We start from the raw sequence: 12,604 nt of genomic DNA, 5'->3' as shown, positions 1-12,604 counted from the left end.
TTGATATTTATTGTTATCTAATTGTTAATGATACACACTTACCATTATCTTGTTGTTATTTTATTTAATATTGATTGGTATATAATTGTAAATGATATTGATTGCTATATAATGACCACTCCTTTTTCTTTTATAATTACTTAGGAGAATGTGATAATCGTCTCATTACCTTTCAACTTTTGTCAATTGTTAAGTAGTTTTTTATTATCATCATATTCTCGTGTTATCGATCTTTCATTTTTTGTCAATTGGTAGGAATTTTTTTTATTGCATTATGATTTATCATTTGATTAGCTTATCTGAAGTAGTTGATATCTTTGTAAAAACTCATACGATGATTGTAGAGTACTAATTATTACAAGGAAATAAGATAATAATTAGATGGCAATAATAATAAAAAAAAAAACTGTTTTTGCGATACAACTCCACATCTCAAACTATGTAACTTGATAAATAAGTCCAACTATTCCACTAAAACGCAAACAATTGAATTGACATCTAACTATTATCATGTGTTTGTCATTTGATTGAGTTTTTAAACACTAAAAATATTTAATTAAATTTAGAAAAATTGTATCAAATGATAAAAATATTTAGAAAAGAACATATTACAAATATAACAAAATTAATGATATCAAACGACTATCAAAGAGTTATTAGAGGGCTAAACAGAAGGTTATCAATTTTTAAATTTACTATTTTTTTAATTTAAAATATGTAATGACATGAATCCTATTATTATAATTTTTTTTTTATTATTTTTCAAGTGCTTCTAAATTATAATTAATGATATTTTTGCAAATAAGTCCATTTGTATAATTTTTAGGACTCTATCGTGATTCACATAAAAATAAATTAACGTAATTTTGATTGACCTAATATTATTAATAATTTAGAGTAAATTTACAATACAGAAAGCATAGGTGAGAGATGCATAATCTTATTAGAAAAATGTGGTACGTCCTACAAATCTCTACCATCATTTATGTGCTTTTTCAATCTCCCTTTCCACTTATGGGCTTCGAATTTCGGCCCAATAATCTAACTATGCTATGGACTTGCTCCGACCAATACCTAAACTTAAATGGGCTGACTTTTTCAGACGCAAATATCAAAGTTAAAGATTTAGACAAAATACTATCAAATAATTTATTAAGATTTAACTCATAAATGATGGTTGAATGAAGGGTAGTTTCTAAGTCTAAAAAAGTTGTTAAAGTCACTTGTAGTACAAAAAAAAAAAAAGTGTTAATTAAGTTGACTTAGAAAAGGATTAAAGAAAAAGAAACAAAAATGGTCTCTACATTATATTCTTCACACTTAGTTTAATGAATAAATGTGCATTTTTGTTTTGGTAAGTAAGTCCAACTGTCCAAGATTGTATGAAGAAAATTTCTTTGTGAAAAGTCAATCTAAATCCATATTCCATTAGTATATGACAACTCAAAGCACTATGGAATGATGGATAACTACATATTCATTCATAACTATCCAAACATTGATACTATAAATAATATTTTGTAAATAAAGCTATGGGAATAACAATAATAAATAACATGAAAGAGAATTTAATTAAGATTAAGTTGCAAATGCATTGATAAAGTTGAAGGTAAAAGGATTTGTAATTTGTATAGAAAATGAGTGGTGTAGAATTGAATGAAAATGAGAAGAGGAAGAATAATAATGGGTTTGGTTTGATAAAAAGAGACAATATTGTTGAAGGAAAGGCCAAGACGTGCCTCCAACAACCATCAAACAACACTATTAAGCATTAAAAGCAGCTGTCAAATGGAAAAGCCCAATGCCCAAATTTCACTTCATCTCCAACCTCAAAAGACCTCATCATCCCCCCCCCAAAAAATATATATATATATATAAATAAAATAAACTAAAATGATTTTGTTAATTACAATAAATAAATAATAAAAAGAAGAGAGAATATGGATCTTATTTCACAATTCAATACTTCCTTCAGTAACCTTGTGGGATGCACGAAAGAGAAAGGAAAAGAAAAGGACATATTTAGGATTAGTTTATAAATTTTGAAATTTATAAATATTTTTCCACCAATTTCATTTATTCCTTTCAATTGTCTTAGTTGAATTGTCTTAGTTGAGCTCCGCTTATACTAATACTAAAATTTAAAATTTAAAATTTATTAATTATTAAACAAATCATTGAATTACATTTGTATATAAGAAATTGAATATTTTAAGATCTAAAACTATTTATAAATTATAATAAAATCTATCAAATTTTGTATAATTTTTATTATTCTTTTTTGAAAGTGTTAGAAGACACAAATTATGATAAAAGGGAGGGAAAAGATTTAAAACAATAGAGAAAAGAAAAGACTTTTTGTTGGTAGCAAAAATCAACTATTAATTTGGAGTATTTATTATGGAGGAGGAATTTCCAAAATGAAATGGAAAAAATGGGAAACAGCTATATGATATGAGAATAGGACCAGCTGGAAATTAATTAAAGAAACAAAAAACAAATTGTGTTTTGAGACTCAAATTGGTTCATTTTTTATTTTGGCCTTTTAACTTAATCAAACCTAAACTCTACTATTTTTCCCCACTTTACATCTTTTACCAAAACAATATTTTAATCACTCACCTAACCTCAATCAATCTTTCTTTTTTCGTCCACATATACGATAGTAAAATGTCTAAAAGTTACCATATATGATCGTAAAATGACTTAAAAAGAAAAATAAAAGAAAGAAAAATGAAAATTTAAAGAATTCAGAAAATAGACCCACAAAACAGCATCTGATGAGCAATAGAGAGTGATACATAGATAGATGTAGATGAACAGAATACTTATCACTGACCCAATACCTAATCTTATTTGTATTAAGTTCCTCTTCCTGCCATTGTCCTTCTAACTCTCTCAACCCTCAATTACCCTTCGTTTTGGAGGCCTTTCATTGTCAATTTACCTTTTTCTCCTCTTCTAACCCCATCCATTTCTTTCTCTCTCTCTCTCTCCCTCCCTCCTTGTTATGAACATCTTCCACTCCAAAATCTTTCTCACTCTTTGGATTTTTTTTACTCATTTCATTCCTTCTCTCTTTTTTTCTTGTTTTTCCTTAATGGGTTTTCACTGTTACGCATTTTGAACTCCCAAATGAATGCTTTGCATCATTCTCTTTCCACCCCAACGAATCGAACGTAACTACAGGAGGAAGCTCTAGCCTCCCAATTGCTGGACAAGAAGAAGAAGAAGAAGAAGAAGAAGTTGGTTTTCTTTAGGTATTGTATCTTTTTAGTTAATTAATTTTTTTAATTTTACTTGCTTTTCTGTTTAGTTTTCTGTATTTTGAACTGTTGTATTATGGGAAAGAAATGTGGGTTTTGAAACCCTTTAATGAATCTACAAATCATATCTTCTTCATTAATGAAATGTATCTTCTTTTGTTACAATTATTAGATACCATTCTTCATCCACCGGAAAAAAAGGGAAAAAAAAAGTTGGGTTCGAAATCACATGCACTCAGCCTTCTCTGATACTCTTGGCATTGTTTGATTTTAATATGCTTAAAAAATACACGCAAAGCTTTGTTTTAGCTCAGTATGTCTACTTTTTTGGCAGGTTTGGAGGGTAAAAGCAAAACCATTGATCTCCAACTTCTTTGGGGGTACTTGTTTGTTGATTTGCAATCTTATTGTTTAAAGGGGTTGGTTGTATTGTATCAGCTGTTGTATTGGTCTTTTTAGTTTCAAAATCATGTCAAACAAATTGAAAGGGATCTACAAAAGTTTCAAGTACATTTCCCAAATCTTTGGTAATGTTTCTGTTTCTTCTCATTCTTCTCTGTTTTACTCAATTTTCCTTCTTAACTTTTCGTTTGTTTTCTTTTCTTTTATTATTTGGGACTGATATGAAAAATTTGGGGGGTGTTCTAGTGGTGAAAGAACGAGAGATGGAGATCGGGTATCCTACAGATGTGAAACATGTGGCACATATTGGATGGGATGGCCCTTCTGGTACAGCGCCCAGTTGGGTAAGTTATCACCTTCACCATCTTCTGGTCTCAACATTTTCGCTTTCTTTTCGATTTTCTTTAGTGTTTTCACAATTTTACTATCCGGGTGTTTTAAAAAATTTCCCTTGGTTTTGGTAGATGAATGAATTCAAAACAGCACCAGAGCATTTCTCTGCCGCGTCGTTTGGCGATATTAGTGATAGAAGAGATTCAAGTTCTACTGCTGTAACAGCTCCTACAACATGGTCTTCTCTTGGTACATTTTGCCACCCTCCACTGTAGCTTTTCTTCTTTTTTTCTTTTTTTCTTTTTTTCTTTAGGATCACTTCTTTTTTTAAGAAAAACCAAGTGTAGGATTAGAAAAGAAACTGCGGTAGATGGAAAGTGGGAATGGAGAAATGGTACTGAGAGCATGTGCAATTGGATGGAAGGTATTTTCTGTTAGTGGACAAGTGAAAACAGGAGCTTTTCACGGGTTAACCTGTTGAAGACATCAAATAAATTTAATGTCTCTTTCATAATTTATTGAATAGCTCCATGATATGAACAGATTTTAAAGATTCTTTACCCCCATTAGAGAGATATTTTGGCTTTTATGTCACGAGACCACCACTCCTCTCTCTGGGGTAATATTGGTGCTTATTAGCCTTTGAAAGAAACAAGGTTATATTTTATTATAGTTTGTGGTCCACAATATGATGACAGATTGATTGCTTATATCAAAAACCATGTGGTAAATCCAATTGAAAAGTGCAATATCTTGAACTATTTCTATCTCTTTAGACGCTTGAATCTGCCCAATTTTGTCTGATTGATCGAGAAATTGCGGTCTATGGCTTACTACATTAGAACATTGTTTGTTCTGGTTGTGAGGACAATGTTATATTTGGGATTTACTCTTCTGTTTCACTTTGTACATTTGACTGTATATTTCTTGTCAGAGTTTCATCCTAGCCGTCGTTCTCGTCGTTCTTGGATTTTTGTTGACACATGAACCAATGCCAATTTTGGATAGTCTGTCATCCCAGTTATGAACAGTCTTTGTGACACTTACTCCGACCTTTTCTTCTTTTTCGGGTCTCCCTGGTCGACGTTGATAGGCAGTTTGTAATTTTCTGTGAACAATTGATGGAAGTTGCATAATGCACATGGTCTGATTGTTTGGTTGCTGTGGTGTGTCTACATTGTTTTCTTGACAAAAGAAAAATGAATGGTGAATCATTACTTATCAAGGATTCTTATACTCTTTCATATCTGTTAACAGATTTTGATCAAGCAATGCTACGCCAACAAACATCCGACTTCTTTGGCGAACTTCCACGAACAGAAATTCCCAACCTTCCTACAAAACCAAAGAAAAAGACCAGAAACTTCTCTCCAAAATCTTCCTCGTCAAAATCATCTCGAGTATCAAAGACAAAGCCACCGTCCTTCGGAGAAATCAAGATGGTACCAAATTTGCAAGTCTAGAACTGCCATCATAACTCTAATACACTTGTGCAAAGGAATAGTAAAACCAGTCTATATGCGTACGTAGAGAAAAAGATTGTCAAAAATCAGAATTAGTCTGTCTTCTTTTATCATATCAGGAATGGTGTAATTGTTTCGACTGGAGTGTAAATCAGACGAACAATAAAACAGTAGTATCCAGATTCTTTTCGCCACTGAGAACGAAATCTAGATAGGCATCAGAATATATGTAAAGAAAAAAAGGATCTTGATGCAATATCTAAGATGGGTCAAAAGAGATCATTTTGTTTTCATTTCAAGAAGAAAAAGTTATGCTGGAAATGGCAAGTGTGCTACTTTGAATGAATGTTGTAAGAAAAAAGAGAAAGCTGACGTTTTTTTTTTTATCAAAAGAAATTGTTTTGTTACTTCATTTCCTCCACCTATTGATGATTTATAAACATTTATTATTTGATGGGGTCTGGAAAATTTATGATTCATTGCACCATGTTTGGTTCTCTGTAAACTGTTGGTGCAACGTTGTAATGTAAATCTATGAGAAAATGACAGAAGGCATTGCATCGGCCAAACTCAGCAACCATCTTCATGGTGGTGACGTTGCTATCTTTCCGACCACTTGCATTAATTCATTTAATGAAGGAACGACACTGCCTCAGAAATTTCCAGTGCTCTGTGCTGCTGCTGATGGATGGCTTTTGTTTTTATTTCTCTGTCCTACTTATTTGTTTATATTGTCTTCAACATCATCTGTTTAAGGAGGGTTTCAAGTTTTTAGAATAGTGCGGTTCTACTTGCTGAGATAAAATAATTGATCACTTATTAAGCAGAATATTTATTGAGATGGTACTATAAATGGTATATCACCTTTAAGATAAGAGAAAACTTGAAGACTTGTATCTCCACCAATCAACATTGATAATGTAATTTATATTTGTTATTAACACAAATATCGATGCTTCTCATGTGGGAATTTGGCTCATACATTTATAAAATACCTTTTTTATTGTGCATGCTGAAAACTTGCATACTTAACTGATATGAAACTAGGAATTATTGTGCAGATAGACCTAAAGAATAGTGCTCAAATGAGATTTGATCACCTTTTTCAAAATAATTTTTCTTTTTTAATTAACCATTCACTTCCGTAATTGGGTTGGTGAATTTTTGGTTGGCCACATCTAATTTCATTCGTATGCTTACTTAATTTTCTCACTTATAATAAACTTCTAAATATCTTCACGATGGTATGATATTATTTCATTTGAACATAAATAACTCTTATAATTTTACTTTTAATTTCATAAAAAAGGTCTTATACCATTGATGATAGTTGCCATTTCTTATATACGTGATAAATGTTACTTTTTATCTTTTTATTAGGATTAGTGCAGGTGAAATTGAGTACAAAATCTGTCATTAAAGCCCGAAAGGTTAGTAAGTTAGTCAAAATAAGATATTGTGAGTCACCATAAAAAATAAGAGTTATTGCGAGTCATTTTGGATGACTTGAGAAGGTTTTAAAGTGAGTTGGGGCTATCTAGAGATGATTTGAGCAATGTTGTAGAGTTGCAAGAAGATCCAGAACAAAAATAAGAAGCAATTTTTGCATCAGTTCGTATTTTGCTACTTCTAAGCTCCCAATCCATTCTTTGATCCAGAATTCAGCTAGAGTTTCATGAAGCATGGAGTTCAACCATAAAGAGTCTATATAAAGCGTTGAATTCATAAAAGAAAGGAGAGATTCGAGATTGGAATTAGAAAACCACATAAACTAGTCTATACTTTTCTTGTCAGGAATGAAAGTTCCTCCGAAGATTAGAACCTCTTTAGGTTATTTTGGCGTGCGTGAATGTATTGTAAGAGTATGATTTACCTAGAGGAAGGTTGAATCAAATCCTAAAGGAGCCAATGCATTTTCTTAAGGGATCTCCCTGAAAGAATAATATGACTTTAAGTGAGTGCATGCAATTGCATGCATATCTCTCACTTTCTATTTCTTTTGTTGAAACTATGTGTACTGTCTTGTTAATTTTGAACTAATAACTCAAATCAGCAGACTGGTTGAGTCTTAAATCAACATGTCAAGTAAAGTCTTAATGTTGAGAATGTTAAGATATGAACAAATTTCACAAAAGGATATAAGATTAAAAGCCTGAGTTGCCATGTGAGCTAAGAGTACATAAGATGCATCTTAGGACTAATAAGACAACAAGATTAAGAGAATTCATTGATCTAGCTAATTAACTATAGAAATATATGACTGATTACTTGTACTTCCAAAAGGTTCTTGTAAATCAAGACTCATATATAGAAGTTTTTAGTTTATAGAATAGTTTAGATGTGGTTTGTGACGATCATATGGGACCAACATAGTCTAATTAATACAGTTTATCTATGAGCTACCTAAAGCTTGACGACGACATATATAATATTCATGTTTTCATTACTGTTTAGCGATCTTTAATATTCACAACCAACCCCTCACAATAATTTATTTACCGTTTATGCCTTGGTTTGTATTAAAAAACTACTTTTTAGAAGAATTAAATTGTTTAATTTTGTACTACACGTGACAATCTACCTTTGCACAATCATTCATTATGAATAACTATGATGAATAGATACCGTAAAATGTGAGATTTTAATTCCATTCTCGACACCAACATACATCCATAATGAACCTCAACCTACAATTAGACAAAAGATACTATAAAAACTCCTAAACCCCTGGATGTTCTTCTCTTTTTTTTCTTTTTTTTTTGTCTCTAAAATTTGGTGTTAAAGTTGTTTCAATCGACACTTGAGTTTCGAGGTTGAAAAAAATAGTTCTAGATGGTCTATGTCTTGTTAAAGTTGATCATTAGTTGACTAATGACAAAATAACGTGAAATTAAAATAACAATTATTCTAATATCCTTTTCATTTCGTTGTCTTTTTTTTTTCACCATTAGTCGTGAAATAAAGGTCTGGTGTTTTCTTCTATGTATATAAACATGTTCATAATCACTAAGTTCTTTTTTTTTTTAGGGGGGAGGGGTTCCTCTGTTTTTCATCACGTCTCATAGGTAAACGAGGTTTCTGTCTTCTTGGTTATTTTAATTTCAAGAATCTGATTTCTTGGATTTTATTTTTTGTTTTTGAGGGGTAAATGGAAGAATGAGATTTAGTTTGTTGATTGGGAATTTTTGTGTTAGGATTCATCAGTGAGAATTGGACTGAGATACAAGGAACCAAAGAACAGAGCTTAGAACAAAGCTTTTCATTCTTCTTCTTTTTCTTTGGCCTTTTTTCCCCAATAAAAAGCGATAATTGTGGACGAAAAATGAGATTTTTCTCCATGGGTTCTTCCCAAAATGAAGAAAAAAAGTATAATTTGGTGATTGAAATTGAAAAAAAAAAGGAAAAAAGCTTAAAGAATGTCATTACATCTTCAAGTAGAATGGTTACTCGTAAAATATACTTGAACTGTAACACGATAGTAATATTTAAAAAAATTACAAATATAGCAAAATCTGTAAAATTTATTAATGATAAAAATCTATCATAGATAGACCATGTTGTAACTATTGATCTATTAATATAGACCATAAGAGTTTATCAAGATACAATTCTATCGATGATAATTTTTGCTATATTTACAAATATTTTTAATTGTTTGGTGTATACTTAATTATTATTCTTAAAATTGTCACCAATTATAATTATTCATTTTTAAATTTGTGATAAGGTATGTGATTGAAGGAAAATAACCACTTAGACTTTTAGATTGCAAAAAGCTACCCTAAATACCATTAGCTCAATTAATTTAACTTTGAACTGAAAGCACAAATTAATTTCTAACTTCACAAATATATTCACTTCATTAGACATAATAGTTATAAACATTAGAACTCAACTTAGTGCACCAAATTATCCCTTTATTGAATGATCGAGTCAAATCCTATCGTAGGTAGATATCAAAAACTTTAACATGTATATAAAGTACTAAAGTGCAATAACCCTTTCCTAATACAATATTCACATCAATATGGTCCCTTTGGTATATGTGTTGCTCTGAAAATTCACACTCGTTTGTTGTTGTGGGCTTGTCTATCCACCCAATTCTCTAGTCTAATCTCATCTATTGAACTAACTTGTCGAAAGTTACTCGCATCAATGTGCTACTGAGCCTACCGCATTTTGTTGCATTTAAGTTAGTATTGAAAGTACAGTTTAACTAAGCAGTACAAAGAGAGTAAGGAGTTTCCTTTGAAGATTACTTAATTACTTCTCTTTCGAAGGTTGTCAAAACGAGGTTATTGATATTGTTCTTCCTTTGATACTTGCATGTGGATATGTAACACCAATGATGTTAGAGTAAGGTTGTGATGCTCTCAATAGTTTAGTGTATTGAGACGATCAAGTTTTGCTTAGTTATTTCTTGATTGATATATATTTTATTATTTTTTACAACTCGGTTTGTTGGTTTGAAACTTAAGACACAGACTTTTTTCTTTCAAGATATGCACATTTCCACATTTCTTTCTCCAATTTCTCACCGACTTAAGTCCATTGTAAACTTTTGGGTTTGGTGAGAACAACCCTCAACAGTATCAAACAAAACACTATAGCATAATTTATAACTTTAATGAATCCAACCATAGAGAAAACAAAGGCACGAGTAGTACTTGTTGATCTAAGTTTTTGATATTTGTATAAGCAATTATTTTATTTGTTTTGTGCTGCCAAAAAGGACATAAATGGGATGTGGTAAAACAATAAACAAAGGGCACTGAAAATCAGAAAACAAAAGAAAAGTAGAATGGGAAAAATGCTCAACATTGATTGAATATGTGGGCAAAAGTCAATGTGTATATAGATACTTGTGGTTGGAATGCTTGCAAGAAACAACAAAGCAATATTGGGCATTGAGTTTAAACTGCTGTATTTTAATTAGGGTGAGCTTTTGAAGGACAACCCACATTAAAGCTTGGCTGCAACTCCCACCTCCACAATTTTGTTTTCCCAACTTCACTCCAAATTATTAAGTTCCATTGATATAAAACCTAAATTATTATAAGAAATTTTTTGCAGGGCATAATTCATTTTATTTATAACTATGTAATAAATGAAAATTATTGTTGGTTGACATTTATATGTAACATGGGAGGGGTGAAATTATTGATATTTTCTTTTCTTCCCCAAAAGAATATTGCATTTTCGTTTTTATATTATCATTTGTTCTAACATTAAATGCTCATTAAGAATGCCTTGTTGCAATGGATAACGAGTGCCCTTCTGATTATAAATATATTCTATTTTATTCGTGGTAAAGTAATGATCTTTTTTGCATTTTTGTTAATGGTCGTCTCTCGAGTAAAGTTTAAAATAAAAGCAAAAATAACATTTATATAAGTTCAGACTTTAGGAAGGAAATATATTATATCAATAGAGAAAAAAGGAGAGCACTTTAATTTGTTGATAAATTTAAAAGGATTTATTATTATTATTATTGAAATTATCATTAAATTTATTGGCCTAAATTCCCAGTCTTGGCCTCGAAGGGCTTTGGTTCCCATTTTCGTAAATGTAGCATATCCAGTGCATGCTCTAGCCTAGGTGGTGGCTCGCATTCAACCTAATCCTTTTCAAAACCATAGTTAATTATCAGTCTATACTCTCAGTTAGACTTTTTCAATAAATAAGATCACTCAAGGAGGAGTAAATCAATTCATATCTTAAAGCTTTCGTACTTCTTAACTCACTTATTTAAGTAATAGAGTGTGTGTTGAACAAGCATCATACCCATTTCTAGATTTTTCTTATTTCAAAGATCATATATATTTGATCTCTTCTTCTAAATAAATTCATCATACTCTCTTTTCCTTTTCTTTTTCTTTTTCTTTTCCGAAGTTTGACTAGAATACAAGAAATAACAATAGAATTAGAAAGCAAAAGAAAAAGGAAGTAAATGTATAAGTGGACTAAGAGAGAGATTTAAATGAAACTAGGAGAAGTTGATTAACTCAGTAGGGTTAATAACAAATAAAGATAATCAAAAGATATATTTCATCGTATAATCTATATTGTAATAGGTAGTCTAATGGTTATTAATGAAGAAAAAGCACATAATTAATTAAGAAGTAGGTCTAAGAGGATCAGAAATTAAGAAAGATCTAATAACAAACTACAACAGTAAATGGCACAAGATATGTATATATATATATATAGCTGATTAATTCTATGTGAGGACCAAACGTATCAAATAAAGGGCCACCAGAATAAGTACGAACTATCACATGTTTTACCATAAAATATTTTTTCTTTTTCTTTTTCTTTTTAGTTTAGAGTAATATTCGGAAAATAAAAATATTGCATAATAAATTTGTTGAATTGTTTTTTAAGCTTAATAACACGTACGTCCTCTGTTCAGTGTTTGTTTTATTGACAGTTTAACTTCCTTTACGTAAAAATGAAGAAATTAGAGAAGTAATCCTGATTAGTTAATAATTAGCATTGCGGTATTAAATTGTGAAGAGAGTTAATTGTACATTTTCTAAAGCTTAATTAGTATATATATACTTTATAAAATTACATGTTTTTTTTTATGGAGGGTAAATTTTTTTTGGCAAATGTGTAACATTTTTATTTTTATTTCGATGAGTATCAAAACAATAAAATTTGATTTCTCTTCTTTGAAATAAATTTGGTTCCAAACCTAAATATGTAGGATTTGAAATCATTTCCATCATTCTAATCCTAGAAAATATAAAAAGAACAGAAAATTCTCACATGAGTCAAAAGGGTGGGGGGGAAAATTAAAAAGAACCAATAATTTTATTTATTTGGGATATTCTTTCTCATTGGATTGGATTGAATTTTTACTTCGATTTTTTAATCATTATTGAATTTATTGTTCCAATTGAATTTAAATGATTAATGATAGTAGTAGTAGGTAATTAAATTATTGGTTATATGAATGCATGTAAATTTCCCATTTCCCATGATTGATATCATTTGATCTTTAATTTGAGTGTATATTTGCATTTTAATTATCCTCTTAGACCCTTTGTAAATTCACCACATGTTAGTGAGTTGTCAAGTAGGGGATCTACTACTCTAACCATTAAGGTATAGTCTTTAAAGTACAATTAGAGATGA

General features: G+C 30.4%; 1 protein-coding gene across 2 annotated transcripts; it reads left to right on the top strand.

Moving 5' to 3' along the window:
• Positions 1-2,791: 2,791 nt before the first annotated feature.
• On the top strand, positions 2,792-5,885 carry LOC101222050 (CRIB domain-containing protein RIC10). Of its 2 annotated transcripts, XM_004153609.3 has the most exons (5): positions 2,792-3,260; positions 3,601-3,793; positions 3,915-4,012; positions 4,133-4,250; positions 5,259-5,885. In XM_004153609.3, exons 2-5 carry the CDS (start codon positions 3,736-3,738, stop codon positions 5,462-5,464), a joined length of 480 nt encoding a protein of 159 aa, XP_004153657.1. In that variant the 5' UTR covers positions 2,792-3,260; positions 3,601-3,735; the 3' UTR covers positions 5,465-5,885. The 2 variants fall into 2 exon arrangements, with proteins under 2 accessions (XP_004153657.1, XP_031736245.1); XM_031880385.1 differs by lacking the exon at positions 3,601-3,793 and having other exon boundaries at positions 2,873-3,260.
• Positions 5,886-12,604: the final 6,719 nt, after the last annotated feature.

The sequence above is a fragment of the Cucumis sativus genome, chromosome 1 (assembly GCF_000004075.3).
Source record: "Cucumis sativus cultivar 9930 chromosome 1, Cucumber_9930_V3, whole genome shotgun sequence".
Lineage (NCBI taxonomy): Eukaryota > Viridiplantae > Streptophyta > Magnoliopsida > Cucurbitales > Cucurbitaceae > Cucumis > Cucumis sativus.
The sequence above is the reverse complement of the archived record's forward strand: the minus strand, read 5'-3'. Positions and strand labels throughout refer to the sequence as shown.

Coding starts and splice junctions, on each gene's coding strand:
- LOC101222050 (XM_004153609.3), top strand. CDS start 3,736: ATGTCAAACAAATTGAAAGGGATCTACAAAAGTTTCAAGTACATTTCC. Junction 3,794..3,914: donor GTACATTTCCCAAATCTTTG/GTAATGTTTCTG, acceptor GGGGTGTTCTAG/TGGTGAAAGAACGAGAGATG. Junction 4,251..5,258: donor TACAACATGGTCTTCTCTTG/GTACATTTTGCC, acceptor ATCTGTTAACAG/ATTTTGATCAAGCAATGCTA.